Source organism: Bufo bufo, chromosome 2 (genome assembly GCF_905171765.1).
Source record: "Bufo bufo chromosome 2, aBufBuf1.1, whole genome shotgun sequence".
Classification (NCBI taxonomy): domain Eukaryota; kingdom Metazoa; phylum Chordata; class Amphibia; order Anura; family Bufonidae; genus Bufo; species Bufo bufo.
Window position 1 is genome coordinate 116,078,046 of NC_053390.1, and position 23,610 is coordinate 116,101,655.

A 23,610-nucleotide genomic window follows, 5' to 3' on the forward strand; every position below is an offset into this window, starting at 1 on the left:
AAAAATCCAGGGCAGCACACCTAGCAAACATGTAAGTAGAAGGGGTGCCAGCGGTACTCCACTCGACCAAAGTGTTTAATCAATAAAAAAGAAACACACCGCAGCCCTTCCAATAGGTGAAAAATTGTGGGATCCTTTATTCACCCGTGCAACGTTTCGGTCCACTTGTGGGACCATTTGAAAATGGTCCCAGCAAGTGGACCGAAATGTTGCACAGATGAATAAAGGATCCCACAATTTTTCACCTATTGGAAGGGCTGCGGTGTGTGTCTTTTTTATAGATAGATAATAGACAGATAGAAAACTCAATAACTCACTTTTAGGAAATTTTGGAATTTTTTGTTTTGTTGAAGTTCTTTGAACAAATTCACGGCTTCGATGTGATGACTACAGAATTCTCCATAAATCCTCTTCATTTTCTCAGCATTCTCTGCAGAGAACTGTCAGAAAAGACATGTAAGCAGCTGGTTAGAGGTACATATGGGAGACACTGCTGCTGCCGCCATATTTCAGGAGGTAACTATTAAACTGCTATTAGCAAGCGTTGCATATCATGACTTTTCCCTGGAAGCAGGCTGCCATGTTACTTGTTATCAGCTGATAAAATGTTCAGAACCTGTAATCATACACGGCCCCTTCATGGACTGAGGGACTGGTCTGTGTTTGTGCACAAGTTGGGATACGATCACATGGCACGGCCAAGGTTGGGATCCCCCTGCCGCGCAGACACGCAGCAGGGTCAGGGTTTATGGTTTCTTCTACTATTTATACGCAGCAGACATTTCTGAATAATCGAGGGTGTTACCAGTTGGAGGTGTGTTCCTGTAAAGTCTGACACTATCCTATCAGTACGGGCAGACTGTGCGGGGACACGCCTCAATGACAAGAAGAATGGAAACTCTCATCTGTCAATTTACTCAAACTTCAAAGAGGAATAACAGAGGGATGGGAAAACACAAAGGTCTAAGAATAGATTCAATTTCATGGAGATAAAAGTTTTTACTAAAACAGACATGTTAGGAAAGTCAACAGATTCACTTTTAAGAGTATTCTCACATGCTTAGGATCTGCCAGATCCAAATCCACTGTGTGTAAAAACGTGGATGACGTTTTAAGAAATCTCATCCACACTCTGTGGATTTTTTCAGATTTTTTATCTGCAGCAGGTCAATTTTTGCTGTACATATCCACTGCGGATTTCACCCTTTGCCATGCATAGGGTGAAATAGGTGGCAAATCATCTGCAAAAACTGCAACAAATCTGAAGTGGACTTCCTACGCCATAACAGTACGTTGTAACAAGCAGCTAGTTACCATTATGGTGCAGTGAAGGCACAGGAGCTATGCCCGTGCCATTATTTGCGGGTGTTGGTTGTATTATACAGTTGACATCCCACCCTCACTGTTGGGATCAGATATGACTCCAATCCAGGCAGTTAAGAACAATGCCAGTGATCAAAGAGTCTCCTGTACCCCAAAAATAACACCAAATAAACAAGCCCTCTTTGTCTTTGAATGCAGAAACACAAAAACAAATCAATCATTTTCAAAACCTTTAATGTTAAAAGTAAAAAAAAAACAAAAAAAAAACATTAAAACGATATAAATCTGGTACTGCTGTAATCATAATGACCCCACAGAGTAAAGACATCATGTCCATTATACCGCAGGGTGAACACTGTAAAAACATTTTTTAAAAATGGTGAAATCGTTTTTTGTTTTTTATATTCTTAATAAAATAAAAAAACACAGTTAAACATTATAGGTATCCCTAAAATGGTGCCAATTAAAACTACAAAACATCCCCAAAAAAAAAAAAGGGCCCTAATACAGCTATGTCGACAGAAAAATTAAAAAAGTTATGGCTTTTGAAGTGCAGAGATAAAAAACAAACAAAGCATCTTTACGTCATTAAAGGGGTAGCCAATGGGGGCATATCGCTAGGATCTCTGGGATCCGCACCTACATTGAGCACGGAGCAGGGAAAGGTGGTGGAGGGCGCACTCCATTCATTTTTACAGGGCCACCGAAATTAGCCGAGCGCTGGCTCAGTTATTTCCGTCAGTCCCATAGAAATGAATGGGAGCGGTGGCTGCACAAGCTCGGTGCGCTCCCATTCATTTGTATGGGGAGAGCGTTTGGCGGTTCTCCCCGCTCCGTACTCGGCGTAGGTGCGAGTTCCAGAGGTGGGACCAGTATACTATCAGACAATTGGGGCATACCCTAGTGATAAGCCCCCATTAAGTACCTAACCACCAGGCTGTGTCTTTTAGATATTAGAGGGTGTGATTTCTTTTAGAGCATTCATTATTATATATCAGGTTAGGCAGCACATACCCATATTAGACCACTGAAAAATGACTTCATGACGTGTACCTGCTGCACAAGGATGTCCCCAATTCTGTGGATCACAAAGTTCCTGTCGTTTCCCTCCCTGGACTCCTGTTTCCGCTCTCGTAGGTTATAAAAGAACAACTTATGGCTTTCCAGCAGCTCATCCAGACAAGGGAAGATTTTATCCACAGTGCTGTGGTCCAGCTGCAGCTCCTCCTTCATCCCTTTCCTGAAGATTTCAGACATAATGAAAAGGGTCTGGATATGATGCAGTTCCGTCTGCATGAGTTCTGAAAGGAATAACGAAACAACAGGATAGTACGATGCACCTAAAATAAATTATCACTAGTGCAGCAAGATTTACATTTTCAAATTCATCATATCCTATGTTTAAAAGTATTAAATGGGTTGTCCAGGATTAGCAAAAACTAGGGCACAGGCATTAGGCTACTTTCACATTAGCGTTTTCAATTCCGCTATTGACATCCGTCATAGGATCTCAATAGCGGAAGAAAACGCTTCTGTTTTGTCCCCATTCATTGTCAATGTGGACAAAACTGAACGGAAATGAATTCCGTTCCGTTTGGTTGCGCTCCCATTGCGGACAGAATAGCGCTGCAAGCAGCATTTTTCTGTCCACGATGTGATGCGGAGCAAGATGGATCCATCCTGACACACAATGTAAATCAATGGGGACGGATCAGGTTTCTCTGACACAATAGAAAACAGATCCGTCCCCCATTGACTTCCAATGGTGTTCATGACGGATCCGTCATTGCTATAGATGACATAATACAACCGGATCCGGTCATGACGGATGCATGCGGTTGAATTATGGTAACGGAAGCGTTTTTGCAGATCCATGATGAAACCGCAAAAGACGCTAATGTGAAAGTAGCCTTACTTACCCTCTGAATCTCCTGCGCCACTGTTTTGAACCTCCCCACTGGTGTTTGTTTACACGCTTATGCGCTGACATCAGGTGACCACTGCAGCCAATCACTTGCCCCAAAGGTACACTGCTGAGACCAGTGATTGGCTGCAGCAGTGTTTGTTGATGTGACTTCAGTGCTGCCGCCCCCTACACAACGACCAGCGGGGAGGACCGGAATGGCACGAATGGACTGCTGTGCGATTCAACAGGTAAGCAATGCTTATTTCACACCATCCTCTGCCTGCGTCCCAATTGTGGCTAATATCTGACAACCTTTTTAGACTAAATGCATACGATCAGGATTTTGTGCTGAAAATCTGCACCGTAGGTCATGCACATCGTATTCTATGAGAATTTGAAATTCTCGTGTACACAATGCAGATTTTTTTTCCGTGCAGATTTTAAAATCCGCAGCATGTCAATATATTTTATTTTTCCTGACCAGATTTTTTTCCATTTATTTCAATGGAAGAGCGAAATCCGCACCAAATCCACATGTAAATCCGGACCAATTGATGCGGATTTCCATGTGAACACCTGCGGATTTCAGTGTGAATTCTCCACACATAAATCCTGAACGTGTGCATTTAACCTTAAAGTTCATAGTGTTTCAGACTTGAGACCAAAGTCCTCTGTTTTCCTACATCATTTAAAAAAAAAAAAAAATTGCTTAACCACCTCAGCCCCCAGTGCTTAAACACCCTGAAAGACCAGGCCACTTTTTACACTTCTGACCTACACTACTTTCACCGTTTATTGCTCGGTCATGCAACTTACCACCCAAATGAATTTTACCTCCTTTTCTTCTCACTAATAGAGCTGTCATTTGGTGGTATTTCATTGCTGCTGACATTTTTACTTTTTTTGTTATTAATCGAAATTTAACGATTTTTTTGCAAAAAAATGACATTTTTCACTTTCAGTTGTAAAATTTTGCAAAAAAAACGAGATCCATATAGAAATTTTGCTCTAAATTTATAGTTCTACATGTCTTTGATAAAAAAAAAATGTTTGGGTAAAAAAAAAATGGTTTGGGTAAAAGTTATAGCGTTTACAAACTATGGTACAAAAATGTGAATTTCCGCTTTTTGAAGCAGCTCTGACTTTCTGAGCACCTGTCATGTTTCCTGAGGTTCTACAATGGCCAGACAGTACAAACACCCCACAAATGACCCCATTTCGGAAAGTACACACCCTAAGGTATTCGCTGATGGGCCTAGTGAGTTCATAGAACTTTTTATTTTTTGTCACAAGTTAGCGGAAAATGATGATTTTTTTTTTTTTCTTACAAAGTCTCATATTCCACTAACTTGTGACAAAAAATAAAAACTTCTATGAACTCACTATGCCCATCACGAAATACCTTGGGGTCTCTTCTTTCCAAAATGGGGTCACTTGTGGGGTAGTTATACTGCCCTGGCATTCTAGGGGCCCAAATGTGTGGTAAGGAGTTTGAAATCAAATTCTGTAAAAAATGACCTGTGAAATCCGAAAGGTGCTCTTTGGAATATGGGCCCCTTTGCCCACCTAGGCTGCAAAAAAGTGTCACACATCTGGTATCTCCGTACTCAGGAGAAGGTGGGGAATGTGTTTTGGGGTGTCATTTTACATATACCCATGCTGGGTGAAAGAAATATCTTGGTCAAATGCCAACTTTGTATAAAAAAATGGGAAAAGTTGTCTTTTGCCAAGATATTTCTCTCACCCAGCATGGGTATATGTAAAATGACACCCCAAAACACATTCCCCACCTTCTCCTGAGTACGGCAATACCAGATGTGTGACACTTTTTTGCAGCCTAGGTGGGCAAAGGGGCCCATATTCCAAAGAGCACCTTTCGGATTTCACAGGTCATTTTTTACAGAATTTGATTTCAAACTCCTTACCACACATTTGGGCCCCTAGAATGCCAGGGCAGTATAACTACCCCACAAGTGACCCCATTTTGGAAAGAAGACACCCCAAGGTATTCCGTGGGGGGCATGGCAAGTTCCTAGAATTTTTTATTTTTTGTCACAAGTTAGTGGAAAATGATGATTTTTTTTTTTTTTTTTCATACAAAGTCTCATATTCCACTAACTTGTGACAAAAAATAAAAACTTCCATGAACTCACTATGCCCATCAGCGAATACCTTGGGGTCTCTTCTTTCCAAAATGGGGTCACTTGTGGGGTAGTTATAAATATCTTGGTCAAATGCCAACTTTGTATAAAAAAATGGGAAAAGTTGTCTTTTGCCAAGATATTTCTCTCACCCAGCATGGGTATATGTAAAATGACACCCCAAAACACATTCCCCACCTTCTCCTGAGTACGGAGATACCAGATGTGTGACACTTTTTTGCAGTCTAGGTGGGCAAAGGGGCCCATATTCCAAAGAGCACCTTTCGGATTTCACAGGTCATTTTTTACAGAATTTGATTTCAAACTCCTTACCACACATTTGGGCCCCTAGAATGCCAGGGCAGTATAACTACCCCACAAGTGACCCCATTTTGGAAAGAAGAGACCCCAAGGTATTCGCTGATGGGCATAGTGAGTTCATGGAAGTTTTTATTTTTTGTCACAAGTTAGTGGAATATGAGACTTTGTATGAAAAAAAAAAAAAAAAAAAAATCAGCATTTTCCACTAACTTGTGACAAAAAATAAAAAATTCTAGGAACTCGCCATGCCCCTCACGGAATACCTTGGGGTGTCTTCTTTCCAAAATGGGGTCACTTGTGGGGTAGTTATACTGCCCTGGCATTTTCCAGGGGCCCTAATGTGTGGTAAGTAGGTAAATGACCTGTGAAATCCTAAAGGTGCTCTTTGGAATGTGGGCCCCTTTGCCCACCTAGGCTGCAAAAAAGTGTCACACATGTGGTATCGCCGTATTCAGGAGAAGTTGGGGAATGTGTTTTGGGGTGTCATTTTACATATACCCTTGCTGGGTGAGAGAAATATCTTGGCAAAAGACAACTTTTCCCATTTTTTTATACAAAGTTGGCATTTGACCAAGATATTTCTCTCACCCAGCATGGGTATATGTAAAATGACACCCCAAAACACATTCCCCACCTTCTCCTGAGTACGGCGATACCAGATGTGTGACACTTTTATGCAGCCTAGATGCGCAAAGGGGCCCAAATTCCTTTTAGGAGGGCATTTTTAGACATTTGGATACCAGACTTCTTCTCACGCTTTGGGGCCCCTAGAATGCCAGGGCAGTATAAATACCCCACATGTGACCCCATTTTGGAAAGAAGACACCCCAAGGTATTCAATGAGGGGCATGGCGAGTTCATAGAATTTTTTTTTTTTGGCACAAGTTAGCGGAAATTGATATTTTTAATTTTTTTCTCACAAAGTCTCCCGTTCCGCTAACTTGGGACAAAAATTTCAATCTTTCATGGACTCAATATGCCCCTCATGGAATACCTGGGGGTGTCTTCTTTCCGAAATGGGGTCACATGTGGGGTATTTATACTGCCCTGGCATTCTAGGGGCCCTAAAGCGTTAGAAGAAGTCTGGAATATAAATGTCTATAAAATTTTACGCATTTGGTTTCCGTGAGGGGTATGGTGAGTTCATGTGAGATTTTATTTTTTGACACAAGTTAGTGGAATATGAGACTTTGTAAGAAAAAAAAAAAATAATTCCGCTAACTTGGGCCAAAAAAATGTCTGAATGGAGCCTTACAGAGGGGTGATCAATGACAGGGGGGTGATCAATGACAGGGGGGTGATCAATGACAGGGGGGTGATCAATGACAGGGGGGTGATCAATGACAGGGGGGTAATCAATGACAGGGGGGTGATCAGGGAGTCTATATGGGGTGATCACCACAGTCATTGATCACGCCCCTGTAAGGCTTCATTCAGACGTCCGTATGCGTTTTGCGGATCCGATCCATCTATCAGTGCATCCGTAAAAATCATGCGGACATCTGAATGGAGCTTTACAGGGGGGTAATCAATGACAGGGGGGTGATCAGGGAGTCTATATGGGGTGATCACCACAGTCATTGATCACGCCCCTGTAAGGCTTCATTCAGACGTCCGGATGCGTTTTGCGGATCCGATCCATCTATCAGTGGATCCGTAAAAATCATGCGGACGTCTGAATGGAGCTTTACAGGGGGGTAATCAATGACAGGGGGGTGATCAGGGAGTCTATATGGGGTGATCACCACAGTCATTGATCACGCCCCTGTAAGGCTTCATTCAGACGTCCGGATGCGTTTTGCGGATCCGATCCATCTATCAGTGGATCCGTAAAAATCATGCGGACGTCTGAATGGAGCTTTACAGGGGGGTAATCAATGACAGGGGGGTAATCAATGACAGGGGGGTGATCAGGGAGTCTATATGGGGTGATCACCACAGTCATTGATCATGCCCCTGTAAGGCTTTATTCAGACGTCCGGATGAGTTTTGCGGATCGGATCCATCTATCAGTGCATCCGTAAAAATCATGCGGACATCTGAATGGAGCTTTACAGGGGGGTAATCAATGACAGGGGGGTGATCACCACAGTCATTGATCACGCCCCTGTAAGGCTTCATTCAGACGTCCGGATGCGTTTTGCGGATCGGATCCATCTATCAGTGCATCCGTAAAAATCATGCGGACATCTGAATGGAGCTTTACAGGGGGGTGATCAGGGAGTCTATATGGGGTGATCACCACAGTCATTGATCACGCCCCTGTAAGGTTTCATTCAGACGTCCGGATGCGTTTTGCGGATCGGATCCATCTATCAGTGCATCCGTAAAAATCATGCGGACATCTGAATGGAGCTTTACAGGGGGGTGATCAGGGAGTCTATATGGGGTGATCACCACAGTCATTGATCATGCCCCTGTAAGGCTTCATTCAGACGTCCGGATGCGTTTTGCGGATCCGATCCATCTATCAGTGGATCCGTAAAAATCATGCGGACGTCTGAATGGAGCTTTACAGGGGGGTGATCAGGGAGTCTATATGGGGTGATCACCACAGTCATTGATCACGCCCCTGTAAGGCTTCATTCAGACGTCCGGATGCGTTTTGCGGATCCGATCCATCTATCAGTGGATCCTTAAAAATCATGCGGACATCTGAATGGAGCTTTACAGGGGGGTGATCAATGACAGGGGGGTGATCAGGGAGTCTATATGGGGTTATCAGGGGTGATCAGGGGCTAATAAGGGGTTAATAAGTGACGGGGGGGGGGGGTGTAGTGTAGTGTAGTGGTGCTTGGTGCTACTTTACTGAGCTACCTGTGTCCTCTGGTGGTCGATCCAAACAAAGGGGACCACCAGAGGACCAGGTAGCAGGTATATTAGACGCTGTTATCAAAACAGCATCTAATATACCTGTTAGGGGTTAAAAAAAACACATCTCCAGCCTGCCAGCAAACGATCGCCGCTGGCAGGCTGGAGATCAACTCTCTTACCTTCCGTTCCTGTGAGCGCGCGCGCCTGTGTGCGCGCGTTCACAGGAAATCTCGGCCATCACGAGATGATGCGTATATGCGTGACTGTGCGCAGCGCTGCCACCTCCGGAACGCGATCCTGCGTTAGGCGGTCCGGAGGTGGTTAAATCACGTTTCTTATGTTAAGCCTATTTTTGAGAAATTTTTCATGAAGTTATTTTTAATTTTGCGTGCCACTATGTGTATTTTTTTTAATTTATTTCAATTTTCACACTGGCAACCAGGCCTAATAATACCCTCCACTTCTTGGTCAGTACAGATCACTTTTCTGCAGTCATTTCATTATAATCACACACATGATCCACCATTCACAATAGGTGATATCACAGCTTATCTACTCCCTCCTGACCTCTGCATAGGTCACAGAGCATGCCTCTTCCATTGAAGTCAATGAGGTCTTCTCCTGTCCATAGGGTCTATGGCCCATGGTGGCTGCTGTTAAGCATCTCTCTAAATGCAGTTAAAACAGGTCAGGCAAGACGACCGTCCCATAATCATTTTCAGAAAATAGAATAAAATTAAAAAAAATCTAAAATCAGAAAATAAAAATGGATTACAGTAAAAGGATGTGTGTCACTATCTGAGGTGTGTCTGCAACACTATGCCTAGGTAAAACATGGTTTTGCTGTGGATTTGACTGCAATTCAGTGGAGAATTTGCAAATAATACTTTTTGTTGCCAATTACCTCCCGTATTTTTGTACATACTGTGGGGTTTTGCTCTGGTAGGCAGGTTAGCGGACGCAGTATAGAGACAATCACAAAGTCTTTAACTTAAACAGTTCGGTGTTTATTCACACATAAGGAAAAAACAAAATGACCGTTCACAGTCTTGGTGTTTGTTCACACCATGCAATGTCCATAGAACAAAATCTTCACCTGGTTAGCAGTTTTCCACCCGAAGTCCACAGCAGGCTTTAGGGGCCTGTTTCCCGACATGCGGCTGTCAGCCCTTTAGCACAGCACAAATTCACAGGTCCCAAAACACAGAGACTCCCCTTCCATCAATGACGGACGCTTGCGCCTTCCTACAATACCCTAAAGCTGGCCATTTATATAAATGACTGTGTGAATTCAGTTCCTTCCTTTTAATCGCTCTCACAATTCTGATTCTATTAATATTGGAAAACTAAGGAACAGGAAACAGGAGTTAATTCTAGGTTACTTCCAATGCAATTATAGCTAATATGTTTACACTAATATACCGAAGTTATATTTTTATCCCTCCACCAATACACAGACTAATATGGCTTTTATTACAAGTATATTCAGATACCGTTGAAAGTCTTTCTTTACAGATGTAGCAGAGCTAAACTTGTTAGCCTACTTTTAAATCAGCGTTTTCCTTTCCGGTATTGAGAACTGCTTCAGTTTTGTCCCCATTCATTGTCAATGGGGACAAAACTGAACTGAACAAAACAGAGTGCACTAGAATGCATTCCATTCCGTTTGGTTGCGTCCCCATCGTGGACAGAATAACGCGGAGCAAGATGGAACCAGCATGAAGCAGAACATAAGTCAATCGTGCTGGATCCGCTTTCTCAGACACAAAAGAAAACATATCTGTCCCCCATTGACTTACAATGTTTTTACTGCTGGATCCGTCTTAGTCATTTTAGAGAGAATACAACTGGATCCGTTCAGAACCGATGCAGACGGTTGTATTATCATGATGGAGGCGTTTTTGCTGATCCATGACGGATCCAGCAAAAACCCAGATGTGAAAGTAGCCTTAGTTAACTGTCTCTTGTCTGCACTGGGATAACAGAGTTAAAATCTTTTCCTAACGAAAACTCGCCCCCAAAAAAATTCATTTTTTTAAATTTCCTTGGGAATACAATACCAGGCAGTAAAGCTGTAAGGGAGAGATTTATCAAAATTGGTGTTAAAAGAGTTGACTGAGGCAACATATTCTACAGTTTTCAAACCACCCCCTGGATCTGGATACTTTTGCAATTACATGTAATTAAAATTTTTGTATAGCTACCGAGTTATTTCATAAAATATATCTGTATAGCGCCACCTGCTGTTTGTTCTTTTTCTTCTTTCTTTGCCCTATTCACGGAGATGGCCGCAAATGCTCAGTTTCATCCTTCAACTGCCTCCTGAGCTGTGATAGGGAGAGCTGAGACACGCCTCCTGAGCTGTGATAGGGAGAGCATGGACACGCCCCCTTAGCTACAGCAGAACAGACACTCCCCTTGAGCTGTCAGCTTGATATAAATCCAGCAGAGCAATGAATGGGGAGATCTCTGGATCCATCTGAGGTACAGGGCTGGTTCTAGCTTTGTTAGAAAGAGATTGTCTTGTACTATATGTCTGATTTTCATTTTTTACATTAGTCATGGGATAACGCCTTTAAGAAAAAATGGCTTAGCAACCAATTAAATTCCACCTTTCATTTTTCAGAGCACCTTCGGAAAATGAAAGGTTGAATCTGATTGGTTGCTAGGGGCAATTAAGACAGTTTTCTTTTACACAGGTTTTGATAAATCTCCCCCAAATTTCAGGTCAGGTTGTTACCTACATAACTAACTGTAGACCTGGTTAGTAGCACTTTATGTCCAGTTCTAGTCACCACGAGAAGAAAAATAAACTGATATACTGGCGAGGTGCTGTTCTTAGATATGTTCTAGCAGTAGAATAATTCTAGTCCTCCAGGGAGATTTCTCTTGAGAGGTCAAGCACAAGCTGTTTATTCTGGAAAAGCCAACAACACACTGAGCAGTATACGTCACCGTAATCCACTGTGTCTCCTGGGTACAGTCACTGACATAAGCTACTACCCTACTGCTAGCTGTAAGGACAAGCATAGCTTACAAATGGAGTTTAAAAAGATTATACCTAAAGGTTTATAATGATAAATTATAAAATAAATACCTGTTGCTGGTCCAGTGTCACCTCTGCTCCAGTCCCCGCAGGTCACTGGTTACATCCAGGCAGTGGTCATGTGCCATCTGGGCACAAGACCTCTGTAGTCAGTCACTGCACAGACGTCATGTGCTTAGACCAATCTGACTGATGCCTGGAAGTGGAGGGCGGACACAACGATGGATTGGCGACTTAAATAGGTATTTTATTTTTAACTTTTTGTAAAGCCCCTTTATTAAACTATACTGCATACCATAATGCAAAGTCATAGAGAGAAATCTGTCAATCAGCGACTGGAGGGCGGGGGCAGCCTGCATATCATGAATACACTCAACTCTTCCTCCACAGCACTGCAACAATTTAATCACAGGGACCAGGGACAAGCGAATCAACTTCGGATAAAACATCCGAAGTCGATTCTCATAAAACGTTGTTTCAATACTGTACGGAGCAAGCCCTTCGTACACTATTAGAATGTATTGGCTCCAAGGAGCCGAAGTCATTACTTTGTGAAGTCTTGCGAGACTTCGCATAACAACTTCAGAAATTGATTTATACAAGTGGTACCGTGGAACCGAACCCGAGTTTGGGAAAAGTTTTTTTACAGTATAAATGAATTTCTGAAGTTATTATGCGAAGTCTCGCAAGACTCACGAAGTAATAACTTCGGCTCATCCGAGCCAATACATTCTAATACTGTACGGATCGCTCGCTCCGTACAGTATTGAAACGAAGTTTTATGCGAATCGACTTCAAATGTTTCATTCGAAGTCGAATCACTCATCCCTAACAGGGACTCTAAAATTGCAGCAGAAATAATGTACACACTACTGAAATTGAGTGTCTGTATCTACAGCATGGGGGATGACCACCTCCACAGACCCCAAGAATGGGGTTCCAACTCTCCCACCTGAATGGAGCTGCCGGTACCCCACGATCACAGTTATCCCCTATCCTGTAAGGCTACATGCACAGGACCGTTGTGTGTTTTGCGGTCCGCTAATCGTGGATCCGCAAAACACGGATGGCCTTTAATATAACTGCCTATTCTTTTTTTTAATCATTCTCTTTTTATTTTGTTTATCAACAACAAAAAGCATATAATTACATATACACTAGATCTTTAGAAAAGTCAGAACCAGTGCAACTGGTCAATAGAGCTATACATCGAGAGTCACAAGTATAACCTAAAGCAAAATCAAGCATAAGGGTCTGCCGAACTCTTATACACTTATGGTTCCAGAATCTGTGAATAGCAAACATCCAACATAAAGGAAAAAACAAAACAAAAAGTCGAGCAAGTTCACTCCATAAGCTAGCCTGACCTAATCTTAAATCCAAATACCGCATAATGCTATGTCTAATCTCACATCACATTCAGCTGTTCAGATACCGACAGAATTTGGAAGTAGGGAAGAGCCGATTAGCTCCTGACTTGTCATTTCTCAAGGTTCTCTCGTACCCTTAATCCCTAATTTCTAGTCAGGGGGATCCCTGAGCGCTCTGATCTGGATAAGTGTCCTTCCTCTGCTGTGTTTCAATATGTGACAACTATGGTTGCCAAGTGTTCAAGAAACCTTGCCGGTTATGAGTCTCCCAACTCGCCAACTCCTCCATCCTGCATAGGTGGTTCATTTTCTCATACCACAGGGGGACGCTTGGCGGATCAGGAGATCTCCATAGCGCTGGGATGAGTAGCTTGGCAGCCATAATCATATGTGTCTGTAAGTTATTTTTATGGGGAGTGAAATTGTCTTCGGGCTTCCATAACAATACTAATGGGGCAGTGAGTGTTAAGTGACTTGGGCATAGCCTATTAATGATGTCCTCTACAGTGCCCCAAAACTGCCCGATTTTCGGGCAGGACCACCAGATGTGAGATAGGCTGCCTATACCCTCCAGACACCTCCAACAGTCACTTGATTTGCTTAAGTGAATTTTGTATAGGAATTCAGGTGATACCATCTAGTGAGCGTTTTAAGTGAATTCTCTTGCACCCTGACGCATCTGGAGAATCCATGTGAATGTGACAGAATGAAGGATCTACTAGATTCTTCCAAACTTATACCTAGTTCCGTTTCCCATTCTCTCAGGTAAGAGGGGGGTGTATCATCTCTTTTCTCTATGATCTGCCTATATATCAGTGAAAGGCTCTTAGGTGGTAATCTTGGTAATAAGACCAAGGTCTCCAACCATGAGGGGTCTGTCATCTGAAGGTGTTTGGAAGACTTAATCCCTCCTGCACGTAACCTCAAAATCCCATCTTTGTATATCAGTACCAACTCTCGGTGATTCACCTCGGAGGGATCTATAGTAATCAAAAGGAGGCGGACAACCTCGAGAGATCTCCCAATCTGAGCTCAGAAACTGAGTCCCATACCGGGTTAGTCTCAATCACCCTGTCAGGGAGTACATAAGGCAAAGCATCCAGGAGGAGTCACTGGGGATAAACGGCCTTTACTGAGGTTTAGCGCAGGCGACTTCTGACATCCCTTAATAGTGCTATTGGTAATGACACTTATAAGCCCCAGGGAACCTGCTGCGGGAACTTTGTGCCAAAGCAAGTGTTCACCCTGTTTTCCTAACACTGCTCTTTCCATGCGCACATGCAGGGGTGCATCACTAATGAATGAATAGCCTGGACATATGCATAAATGTCTGGTAGTGAGATCCCTCCTTGTTTCCTCTTTCGTGTAAGTAAAGAATAAGGTAGCCTAGCTTTCTTATTGGCCCAAAGGTATTTTCCAATAATAGACCTCACTTTATCTAGAAAGGCTTTAGGTATCGAGATTGGAAGGGAACGCAGTACATATAATAGTTGGGGAAGAATATATGAGGTTAACACATTTTTCCTACCTATCCAGGAAATCCTAGGGGGTCAAGGATTTATTCAAAAATGTTTGAACTTTTGCTATTAGGGGAGAGTAGTTTAGACGAAACATGTGGGCAGGGTTGACTGATATCAAAACTCCCAGATATTTTATCGCTTTGGTGGGCCATTTAAACGGGGATATATCTTTAATCCGTCTCAGTTGGGTGGGGGTTAATGAAACTCCAATGGCCTCGGATTTCTCAAGATTAATTTTAAAATTGGAGATCTCACCAAAGGTTCTGAAGGTATCTAATATCCGTGTCATGGCTCCATTAGGGTTGGTGACCATAAGTAGCAAATCGTCAGCAAAGGCCGCCATCTTATGTGCGTCACCCCCTAGTTGGATTCCTTTGATATCAGAGTCTTGTCTAAATTTCAACAGTAAGGTTTCGAGGACTAATATGAAAAGAGTTGGGCAGAGGGGGTAGCCCTGCCTAGTACCATTCCTAATAATAAAAGGGTCAGATAGAGAGCCGTTTACCATAATGCGGGCTGTGGGAGCTGAGTACAAGGAGAAGATAGCTGTTATGAATTCCTCTGGGAAACCAAACGCTAGCAATGCGCTACGCATGTAAGTCCATCCTACCCTGTCAAATGCCTTTTCGGCATCGGTCCCCAATAGGACTAGAGGCATGTTTTTATTCCTGGCATAGCAGACCGCGTTTACCACCCGGCTGATATTATGCCTACCTTCTCTGCCTGGCACAAATCCTACTTGTTCCTCCCTCACAAGCCCAGGTAACAAACCGGCCATACGATGACTTAGTAGATTAACCCACCATTTTAAATCCGTGTTAAGGAGCGAAATTGGGCGATAGCTTCCACATGCTTCTGGATCTTTCCCCTCTTTGGGAATAATAGTGATATTTGCCACCTGGGCCTGTGGAGGAAGAACCAAACCACAAAGCAGGTAATTGCATAGCTTAGTAAAATATGGGATCAATATGTCAGCAAATTTCTTATAATATACTAGAGGGAGACCATCCAGTCCTGGGCTTTTCCCTGATGGAATGCTAAGGAGTACTTTAGCAACTTCATCCTCTGTAAACGGTTTTAGTAGATCTGTTTTATCTTTGGCAGACAAGGTAGGCATAGCAATGGATTTTAAAAAATCATTAATACGTGATTGCAGGGGAATATTATCGCGAGTTTCAGTCTCACCTTCTTTCTCTAGGTTATATAGAGAGGTGTAGAACCTACAGAATTCTTTCGCAATTGCTGGGGTAGCAGTTAATCTATGTCCTTTCTTAGATTTAATTACCGGGATAAAGGATTTATTCCTCTGGGCCTTCAACAGGTTCGACATTAATTTGGAGCCTTTGTCCCTGTGCGAGTAATATTTAAAAACGCAATGCCTGAAGTATCTTAGCCGATTTAACATTCAGTTTATCCTTCAGTTGTGACCTAAGGGATTTTAGTTGATTCAGTACCTCGTCAGTCTGGGCTGTTTTGTGTAATTTTTCCAATGTGGAAATTTGCAAGAGCAGGGAATCTATAATCTGGGTCCTTTGTCGTTTGACTTTGGATCCTAAGCTAATAAATTCCTCCCTTACTACTGCCTTGTGGGCTTCCCACAAGATCGGGCTCGTAATCTGAGGGGGTCTCGTTCAGACTAAAGTAATCTAAGAGTATCTTATTAACCTTTTCCCTATGCGCCTTCTCCTCTAATAAAGTGGTGTTCAACCTCCAGGACCAGGACTTCCCGGGCATGTCTCAAATTTTTAACTTCATGCTCACAGGGGCATGATCCGAAATAGTGATAGACCCTATGGAAGCATCCATAACCGCGGGTATAGCACTGTTAGATAGAAACACATAATCAAGGCGCTGGTAGGTGCCATGGACCTTAGAGAAAAAGGTGAAGTCCTTAACCTCCGGGTGAAATAATCTCCACACATCAGATAGACCCACGTCTGCCAGAGCTACTTGAAATCTACGTTTTTGTTTCTCTGATAAATGAGGCGTGGCAGACGTGGAATCTACCACATGATCCAGTGTGAGATTAAAATCCCCTCCTAATATTAAGATTCCTTCAGCAAAGATTTTCAAGGAATCTAGCATCTGAAGGAGCCATTTAATCTGTCCCTTATTCGGGGCATATATAGCAGCGAGGGTGACTAATGAGTTTAGGACTTTCCCCTTAACAAACAGAAACCTGCCATTTGGATCTATCAATTTCGCTGCGACCAGAAATGGGAGGTTTTTGCTGAAACCAATGGATACACCTCTTGATGCCGAGGAGTGAGTGGCATGGTGCCATTCTGGAAAATGCTTACTAGTCATATTGGGAACATGGTCGTGTCTGTAATGCGTCTCTTGTAAAAACACAATATCTGGATTTTCTTTCCTAAGTGTATGGTACACCTGACTACGTTTCTGTGGTATATTCATCCCATTCACATTAAGCGAGTAAAGCGTGATGTGCGCCATATCATTGTATCTTAGTACCAGCACCAACTCCTAATCTGATGGTTGTGAACCATGTAACTCGACTCAGAAAAATTAAATAAAGAGACAGTGAAACAAATATTAACAAGGTGAAAGGGCACAAAAGCCCCATAGGTGCAACATAGCGCAGTAGAGCAATGACAGACTGAAGATAAGAGATTGGGGGAGGGGACATAGGTAGAGACTTCTAGAAAAATCTAGTTATTCCACTCACCTGACCTCTTAGATAACATTATGTAATCTGACCAATCAACTTAAACATTCTAAGCTTAGGAACTGAAAGGCGGAGTGCAGAGACAGGAATACTGCTAACCCACCCTCTCCTGATGGCTTGTGGTGATGCTAAAGCACCAAATCCGCCCTCTCAATTCCAAAGCATGTCATTTTAAACATATGAGCAAAATGTTAGGAAATGGCTGGGGTTGAACATATATGAACGCTGGCAACCCTGAATTTCAAACAGTATAGGGCACACTTATAGTAAGGAGGAGATAACGTATCTCCCTGGAACTAGAGACAGCAGTGAGGAAAGCTGAACCTGAACACATTAGCCTCAGGGATAAATAACTCAGTCCCCTGCCAGTGGCTTCTTCTTCAGTTGCTTATGCTTGGACATAGCTTGCCAAGGTGTCGGAGCAGTAAGCTTGGGTAGCTTCTCCATGTTGGCAGAAGGGAGCCATGATGGGATATCCAGAGGGGAGATCTCAAGTGCCTCCCAAATCTTGGGAAGTTCATCTGGATGGCGAATAATTATCTGTCGGCCTTTGATTGTGGTGCTAAGACCAATGGGGAAAAGCCACCTCATGGGCAGCCTCCTCTCCCTCAATTCAGCCGTAAGGGGTTTCAACGCCTTACGCTTGGCCAGGGTGCTCGCAGCCAAGTCCTGAAACAGCAGGATTTTTTTCCCTTCAAAGATGACTTCTTCCCTCTCTCTTGCTGCTTTGAGTAGTGCAGCTGTATCTAGGTAATTCAAGAGGGCGCATATTCTATCTCTAGGCGGTTCGCTTGTAGCAGGCTTAGGCCTGAGCGCTCTTTCAATGGTGATGTTATCGGCCCGCTCTGCTCCTCACATTTTTCCTTCTTCCTGTTCTCCTGGTCTTCCAGGTGAAGGTAAACGCTGTCTACTTGGGAACTGAGGGATCTCATTTGAGTTTGAAGACCCTTGCTGTGTTGTATCACAACTGTCTGAAAGTCCTCTAGCGCCTCTACTCTTTGCCCCACGTGCGTTACCTCAATTTTAATGGCTGCCAACTCCTTCAGCACCGGGGACAAGGCTTGTGCTAATGACTGCTGCAGGGAATGTTGCAGAAATGCTCTGGTAATCGGTGCTGGGTCCGCGTCATCAGGTAGATCTGAAGGAGCGCAGGAGCTGGCATCATCCGACTCGATGTCCAGGGCAGCCGCGTTGTCCTCAGCCGCCGCCATCTTCCCTCAAACTGCCGGAGAAGCTGATTTCTTGTAAAGGTATTTGTTCATGTCTCCATGAGTTTTCTTTGCTCTAGCCACAAGCCCGACATCTCCACTTCTCTCTTTGCTTAGTTTGCCCATAATTAGATCTGTCAGAGCGTTAAAAAAGCTGGTAGATCGGGTGATATGGTGAGGAGCTCAGAGCTCACACGTCTTCCACCATGCTCAGTTGGCTCCGCTCCCATAACTGCCTATTCTTGTCCGCAAAGTGCGGACAAGAATAGGACAGGTTATATTTTTTTTGCGGATCACGGAACGGAGCAACGGACGCGGACAGCACACGGAGTGCTGTCCGCATCTTTTGCGGCCCCATTCAAGTGAATGGGTCCGCATCCAAGCCGCAAATACTGCGGCTCGGATGCAGACCAAAACAACGGCCGTGTGTATGAGGCCTAAGGGATAACTTTTAGGCTAGGGCTACACTCGCATGAGTTGCAAAAAATCAACACTGCTGGATTTTTTGCAACTCATGCTGCGATACCATTCATTTCTAAGGGATCACCTCTACTCTGCGCTCCTAGCCGCGACAGCTGTCGTGCAACCAGTGTCAGCGTGTAGCCCTAGACAAACTTGGCACAAAGCTAGAAAATGGTGCCAGTCTTGGCACAGATCTGTACCTGTACATAGCAGGCTTACATTTGATTTTCTGACATTTATTCAGTCCCAAATGCGTCAAAGGCATAAAAACACTAAGGGGCACGTTTAATAAGAACCAGTGTTTTAGACGTCGGTCTTCATAACCCCTGCGCTGGCAGTGTATCAGCCGGAGTTATATAGAGGCGTCAGCTTCTTCATAACTTTGGCGGATCCACTGCCGCTTCTAAATGTAAGACAGCTTTCTTGATGCCTTACATTTAGACAATTTTCAACGCCTAAACGATGGCAGGCCGTCCCCTTCCCCGCCGACACCACACCCACTTTTTTAGACCTGGTGTAAGCAGGGAGAAGTCGCAGATTGCAGTGCAAAGGACCTTTGCACCACAACATGCCCCAAAAAATGCGCCTAATTTAGGAGTTTTTCGGTTTAATAAATGACCCTCTAAATTTGCTGCAGATTACTACCACTACCTCCTTTACTTAGACTGGTATAACAAAGAAGAAGCCAATGTCTTATGCAGGCCATCCCCACTGAATAACTCTCAGGATATGAGCCTGTAACGGACCGTTCAGCACACAACTCCGTTCAGACGATATTCCCCTTTCCAATGCACAGGCAGCTACTGCAAGCACCAGTCTGCCGAACTTCAAACTACACGAACACTGGAAACCGCGGAACAGGAAAAGCATACAATCGGCTTACACTCCTGGCAATCTGCATACAATCCAATTCCCCCAATAACGAGACGGCACTTCGTTTTGGAGGTCATTTTTCCCCCAAACACAGAAAACACCCCAAAACACCCACATATTCCCATAATGTATACATCCATGGATAGCTCTGATCTGGGTGAACAACATATCCAAAAATCACCCAGATCCAAGCAAGGGTTCCCGAATTCCATGGAAGTCACATTTGGCCGGCCGCAAGCATGGCTTTCCTGCCCAAAACAGTTCCACAGATTTAAGCTGTGCGGCCGGTCTGTCTTCTCCTTTTCTCCTTCAAAGTTAGTATGGGCCATAATCCTGGGGCAGGAGGCGAGCAAACAGCTCCCTCCAAAACACCATGGCGAAGTGGCTTTCACCACAAGGACCATCAAGGTAAAAAAAAATTCTCATCAGAGAATAAAACTTTCTTCCACCTTTGAATGTCCCATGTTTGGTGCTCTCTTGCGAAGTCCAAACGAGCAGTTCTGTGGCATTCAAGGAGATGAGGTCTTTGAAGACGTTTTTTGTTTTTGAAGCCCTTCAGTCTCCGATGCCGTCTGATGGTTATGGGGCTGCAGTCAGCACCAGTAAGGGCCTTAATTTGGGTCGAGGATCGTCCAGTGTCTTGACGGACAGCCAATTGGATCCTCCGACTCAGTGCTCATGAAATTTTTTGGGGTTTTCCACTTGACTTTTTTGTTCCATAACCCTCAGGATCATTTAAGAAATTCCAAATGACTGTCTTACTGCGTCCCACCTCAGCAGCGACGGCGCGCTGTGGGAGACCCTGCTTATGCAGTTCAACAACCCGACCACGTTCAAAAAGGGAGAGTTTTTTTGCCTTTGCCATCACAACGTGTGACTACCTGACAGAAAATGACAATGAATCCTCATCTTTGCAGAGATTTGGCCTTTTAAAGGCATGTGGTCCTAAAATTTGGATCAGCTGAAAAACAGCCTGTTTCAGTTTAATCGTTATTTTCAATTAATTGAATGCTCAAAAAATGTTTTGTCTCACTCTCATTTCTTTTTGTTGCATGTTGAAGCTCTACTTGGAACCCTGTTAGGATCAAACAATGTAAAATATGATTTTTTTGCCATTTTTCAAGTGGTCCTAAACTTTTGATCAGGACTGTATGTAGTAGTACATATGTAGTAAAGTGCTCTAGACACCTTCCTTTAGGTTTAATTCACAGGAGCGATACGGATTGTGTCAGGATCTGCTCAGGAAAAAAAAACTGATTGTTTTGCACGCAAGTTGAATCACTTTTGTCTGCGGTTGCGTTCAGTATTTCAGTTTTTCTTCGCAAGGGTGCAATCAGTTTTTGATGTGTTTTTTTAGAGCAAAAACACATTGCATCCAGATTCTTTCTGCTTTTCACACAAGCCCCATTCATTTCTATGGAGCCAGGACTGCGTGAAAAACGCACAATATAGAACATGCTGCAATTTATCCTGAACACAAACATCATGTGTGAAAAACACGTGCACAGACCCAATGAAATGAATGGGTCAGGATTCAGCCTGGATGCTGTCCGTTCACAACACGCATAGCATCCGGATGAGAATCTTGCTCATGTGAAAGAGGCCTAAGAAACAAGAGATTCTCGGCACAGCTTACACTCTACTTCTGCATTTTTAGACAAATTAATACCCCAACATCTGAGCATAGTATCCAAGTTATCCAACAACTGTAAATGGCACGGGCATAGCTATAGCCATAGCAGCCAAAACATTGTACCTTTTTGCAGGGGTGCACCTAGCCATTCTGCTGCCTGAGGCAAAAACTGAAATGGCATACCCCCGCCATGCCAATTTCTTAACCTAACCCCTTTGACACAATGAAAGCGCTCATTGCCCATGGCTTTCCGCTGTTCCCCTCTTGCTCCTACCTGAGGCGAACGCCTCACCTGGCCTCATCGGTGGTGCACCCCTGCCTTTTTGTGGGGAACAATAATGCGGTGTTGGGGTCCTAGGTTCGAATCCAACCAAGGACATCTGCATGGAGTTTGTATGCTCTCCCCGTATTTCAGAGTGTTTCCTCCGGGTACTCTGGTTTCCTCCCACACTCCAAAGACATACTGATTATGAGCCCCATTGGGGACGGCTTGATGCCAATGTCTGTAAAGCGCTGCGGAATATGTCAGCGCTATATAAGTGGTATAATAAATAAATACGAGTTTTCCGATCTAGAATGCTATGCCGATGTTTTAATTTTCTTATTTTGCTATGGGGCCCTATGAATTATAGTGACGCTCCAGGCCTTCAGATCTGCCAGGGAAATAGCAGACATGCCAGGGGGCATGGAATTGTGTTTGACCTGCCTAAAATCTCTTATATCAGGACACAGGATTTCCCGTTTTGGTCTCCAGGCGATTATTCGAAGGTAAAAGCGCAGAAACTCTGTAATCCTCTGTTTATACTCAGCCAATGGAAAGAAACCATTTGACAAAGAACTCTAAACATTGCTGGAAGGAGGCTGAAAATGACTCTTTGAAGAACATAAACAGGAACAAACCCTAGACAGTGTGGAAAAATGGATTTCCTCTACTGTTCTAATACAAGGCAAGCTTGAAAGGGTCAAACACATAGTAATACTGAATTATTTAACACTTGCAGCGTGCTCCAGATACTTTTCAGTTCTTCTTAGAGAAGTCTCTTGAAGAAGCAAGTCAGCTGAAGAGGAGAATGAAGTCTCTGACTTTTGTACATTCTGTTAATCAGTCTTTCCTTGTATAAGTCAAGTAAATGGTTAGCGAGCGCTGGAGAAGAATCTTCCCGAATTACACAAATATCCCACATAACAATATGAACTCCAATCATTATTCCGGCAGGTTCCCCATCATTTCCTTCCCCATCAAGAGTTTCTTGCAAAATAACTTACCGAAAATAACGTCCTGTCTTTTGATGACATTTTTTTCTTGCTTATGACAGAAAGACGATTCCACGACCGAGCTCCAAGACTCTGCTTCAAATTCCAGAGCGTCGCTACTGAAATCGCTCCACAGGGCCGAGTCCACGACATCTAGGTACAATAGTAAAGCTAGAGCTGTAATTCTACTCCATTATCTCTGCATTGGAAATAAAAGGCCTTAATGTGTGGAATAGTACGGCACTTCACAGCTCTATATAATGGCGCACCTGCTCTATGAGCAGCTATAACCATAATTATTCCTGTAATACTATACTGTGCTCCTTCAGGTTACTGTACGTTCAGCTTACAATGGACTTTCTGGGGCCTTTGGAACTAGAAACCAAATTCACCTTACACTGCAGATCTGTATCACGTGAAATTGACTAAAAGGCCCAGATCCATTAAGTGTACCATCTGCCATCTACCTGTAAAGCACTACGCTCTACCTGTACCTATATACTGTGCTACGTGTACTGTACTGGTCTCTATCTGGGCTACATATAATGTACTGCATGTATTGTACTTCTATAGACCTGTGCTACATGTACCGCATGTATTGTAGTGATATCTGTCATACATGCATTCCTTCAGCAGCTCTCTCTTTGATATGTAAGGATTTTCCTTTCTTTGTATTGGCTGTCTTCTTCTTTTTTTCTTTAACCCTTAAGATACCAGAGGTTTTTCTTGCTTTTTCTTCCCTGTCTTACTGGAGCCATAACTTTTTTATTTTTCTGTTCACATATCCATATGAGGGCTTGTTTTTGCAGGACAAGTTCCTCCACAGTTTTACAGGTTTTCCCTTTGCGCCAAAACGAACCTGTGCCCTTCATTCTCTGGGTCAGTACGATTACAACAATACCACATATGCATTGGTTTTAGATGTCTAATGAAAAAATTTATTACCGTAAATTTTTTTACATCACCATATTCTGACCCTTATAACTTTTGTATAATTATGTCTACTGAGCTGTTGGGGGTTAATTTTTTTTGCGGGATGATCTGTAGGGTTTT

General features: G+C 43.4%; 1 protein-coding gene across 5 annotated transcripts in view; it reads right to left on the bottom strand.

Moving 5' to 3' along the window:
- Positions 1 to 23,610, bottom strand: part of ARHGEF28 (Rho guanine nucleotide exchange factor 28) — a 245,723-nt gene that overhangs the window by 37,395 nt on the left and 184,718 nt on the right. For all 5 annotated transcript variants that reach the window (XM_040421454.1, XM_040421453.1, XM_040421455.1 and 2 more), the window contains 3 exons: positions 22,570 to 22,710; positions 2,377 to 2,624; positions 318 to 440 (listed from right to left, as the gene is read on the bottom strand). In XM_040421454.1, the coding sequence (XP_040277388.1) occupies positions 318 to 440; positions 2,377 to 2,624; positions 22,570 to 22,710 (512 nt within the window). The remainder of the gene's footprint in view (positions 1 to 317; positions 441 to 2,376; positions 2,625 to 22,569; positions 22,711 to 23,610) is intronic.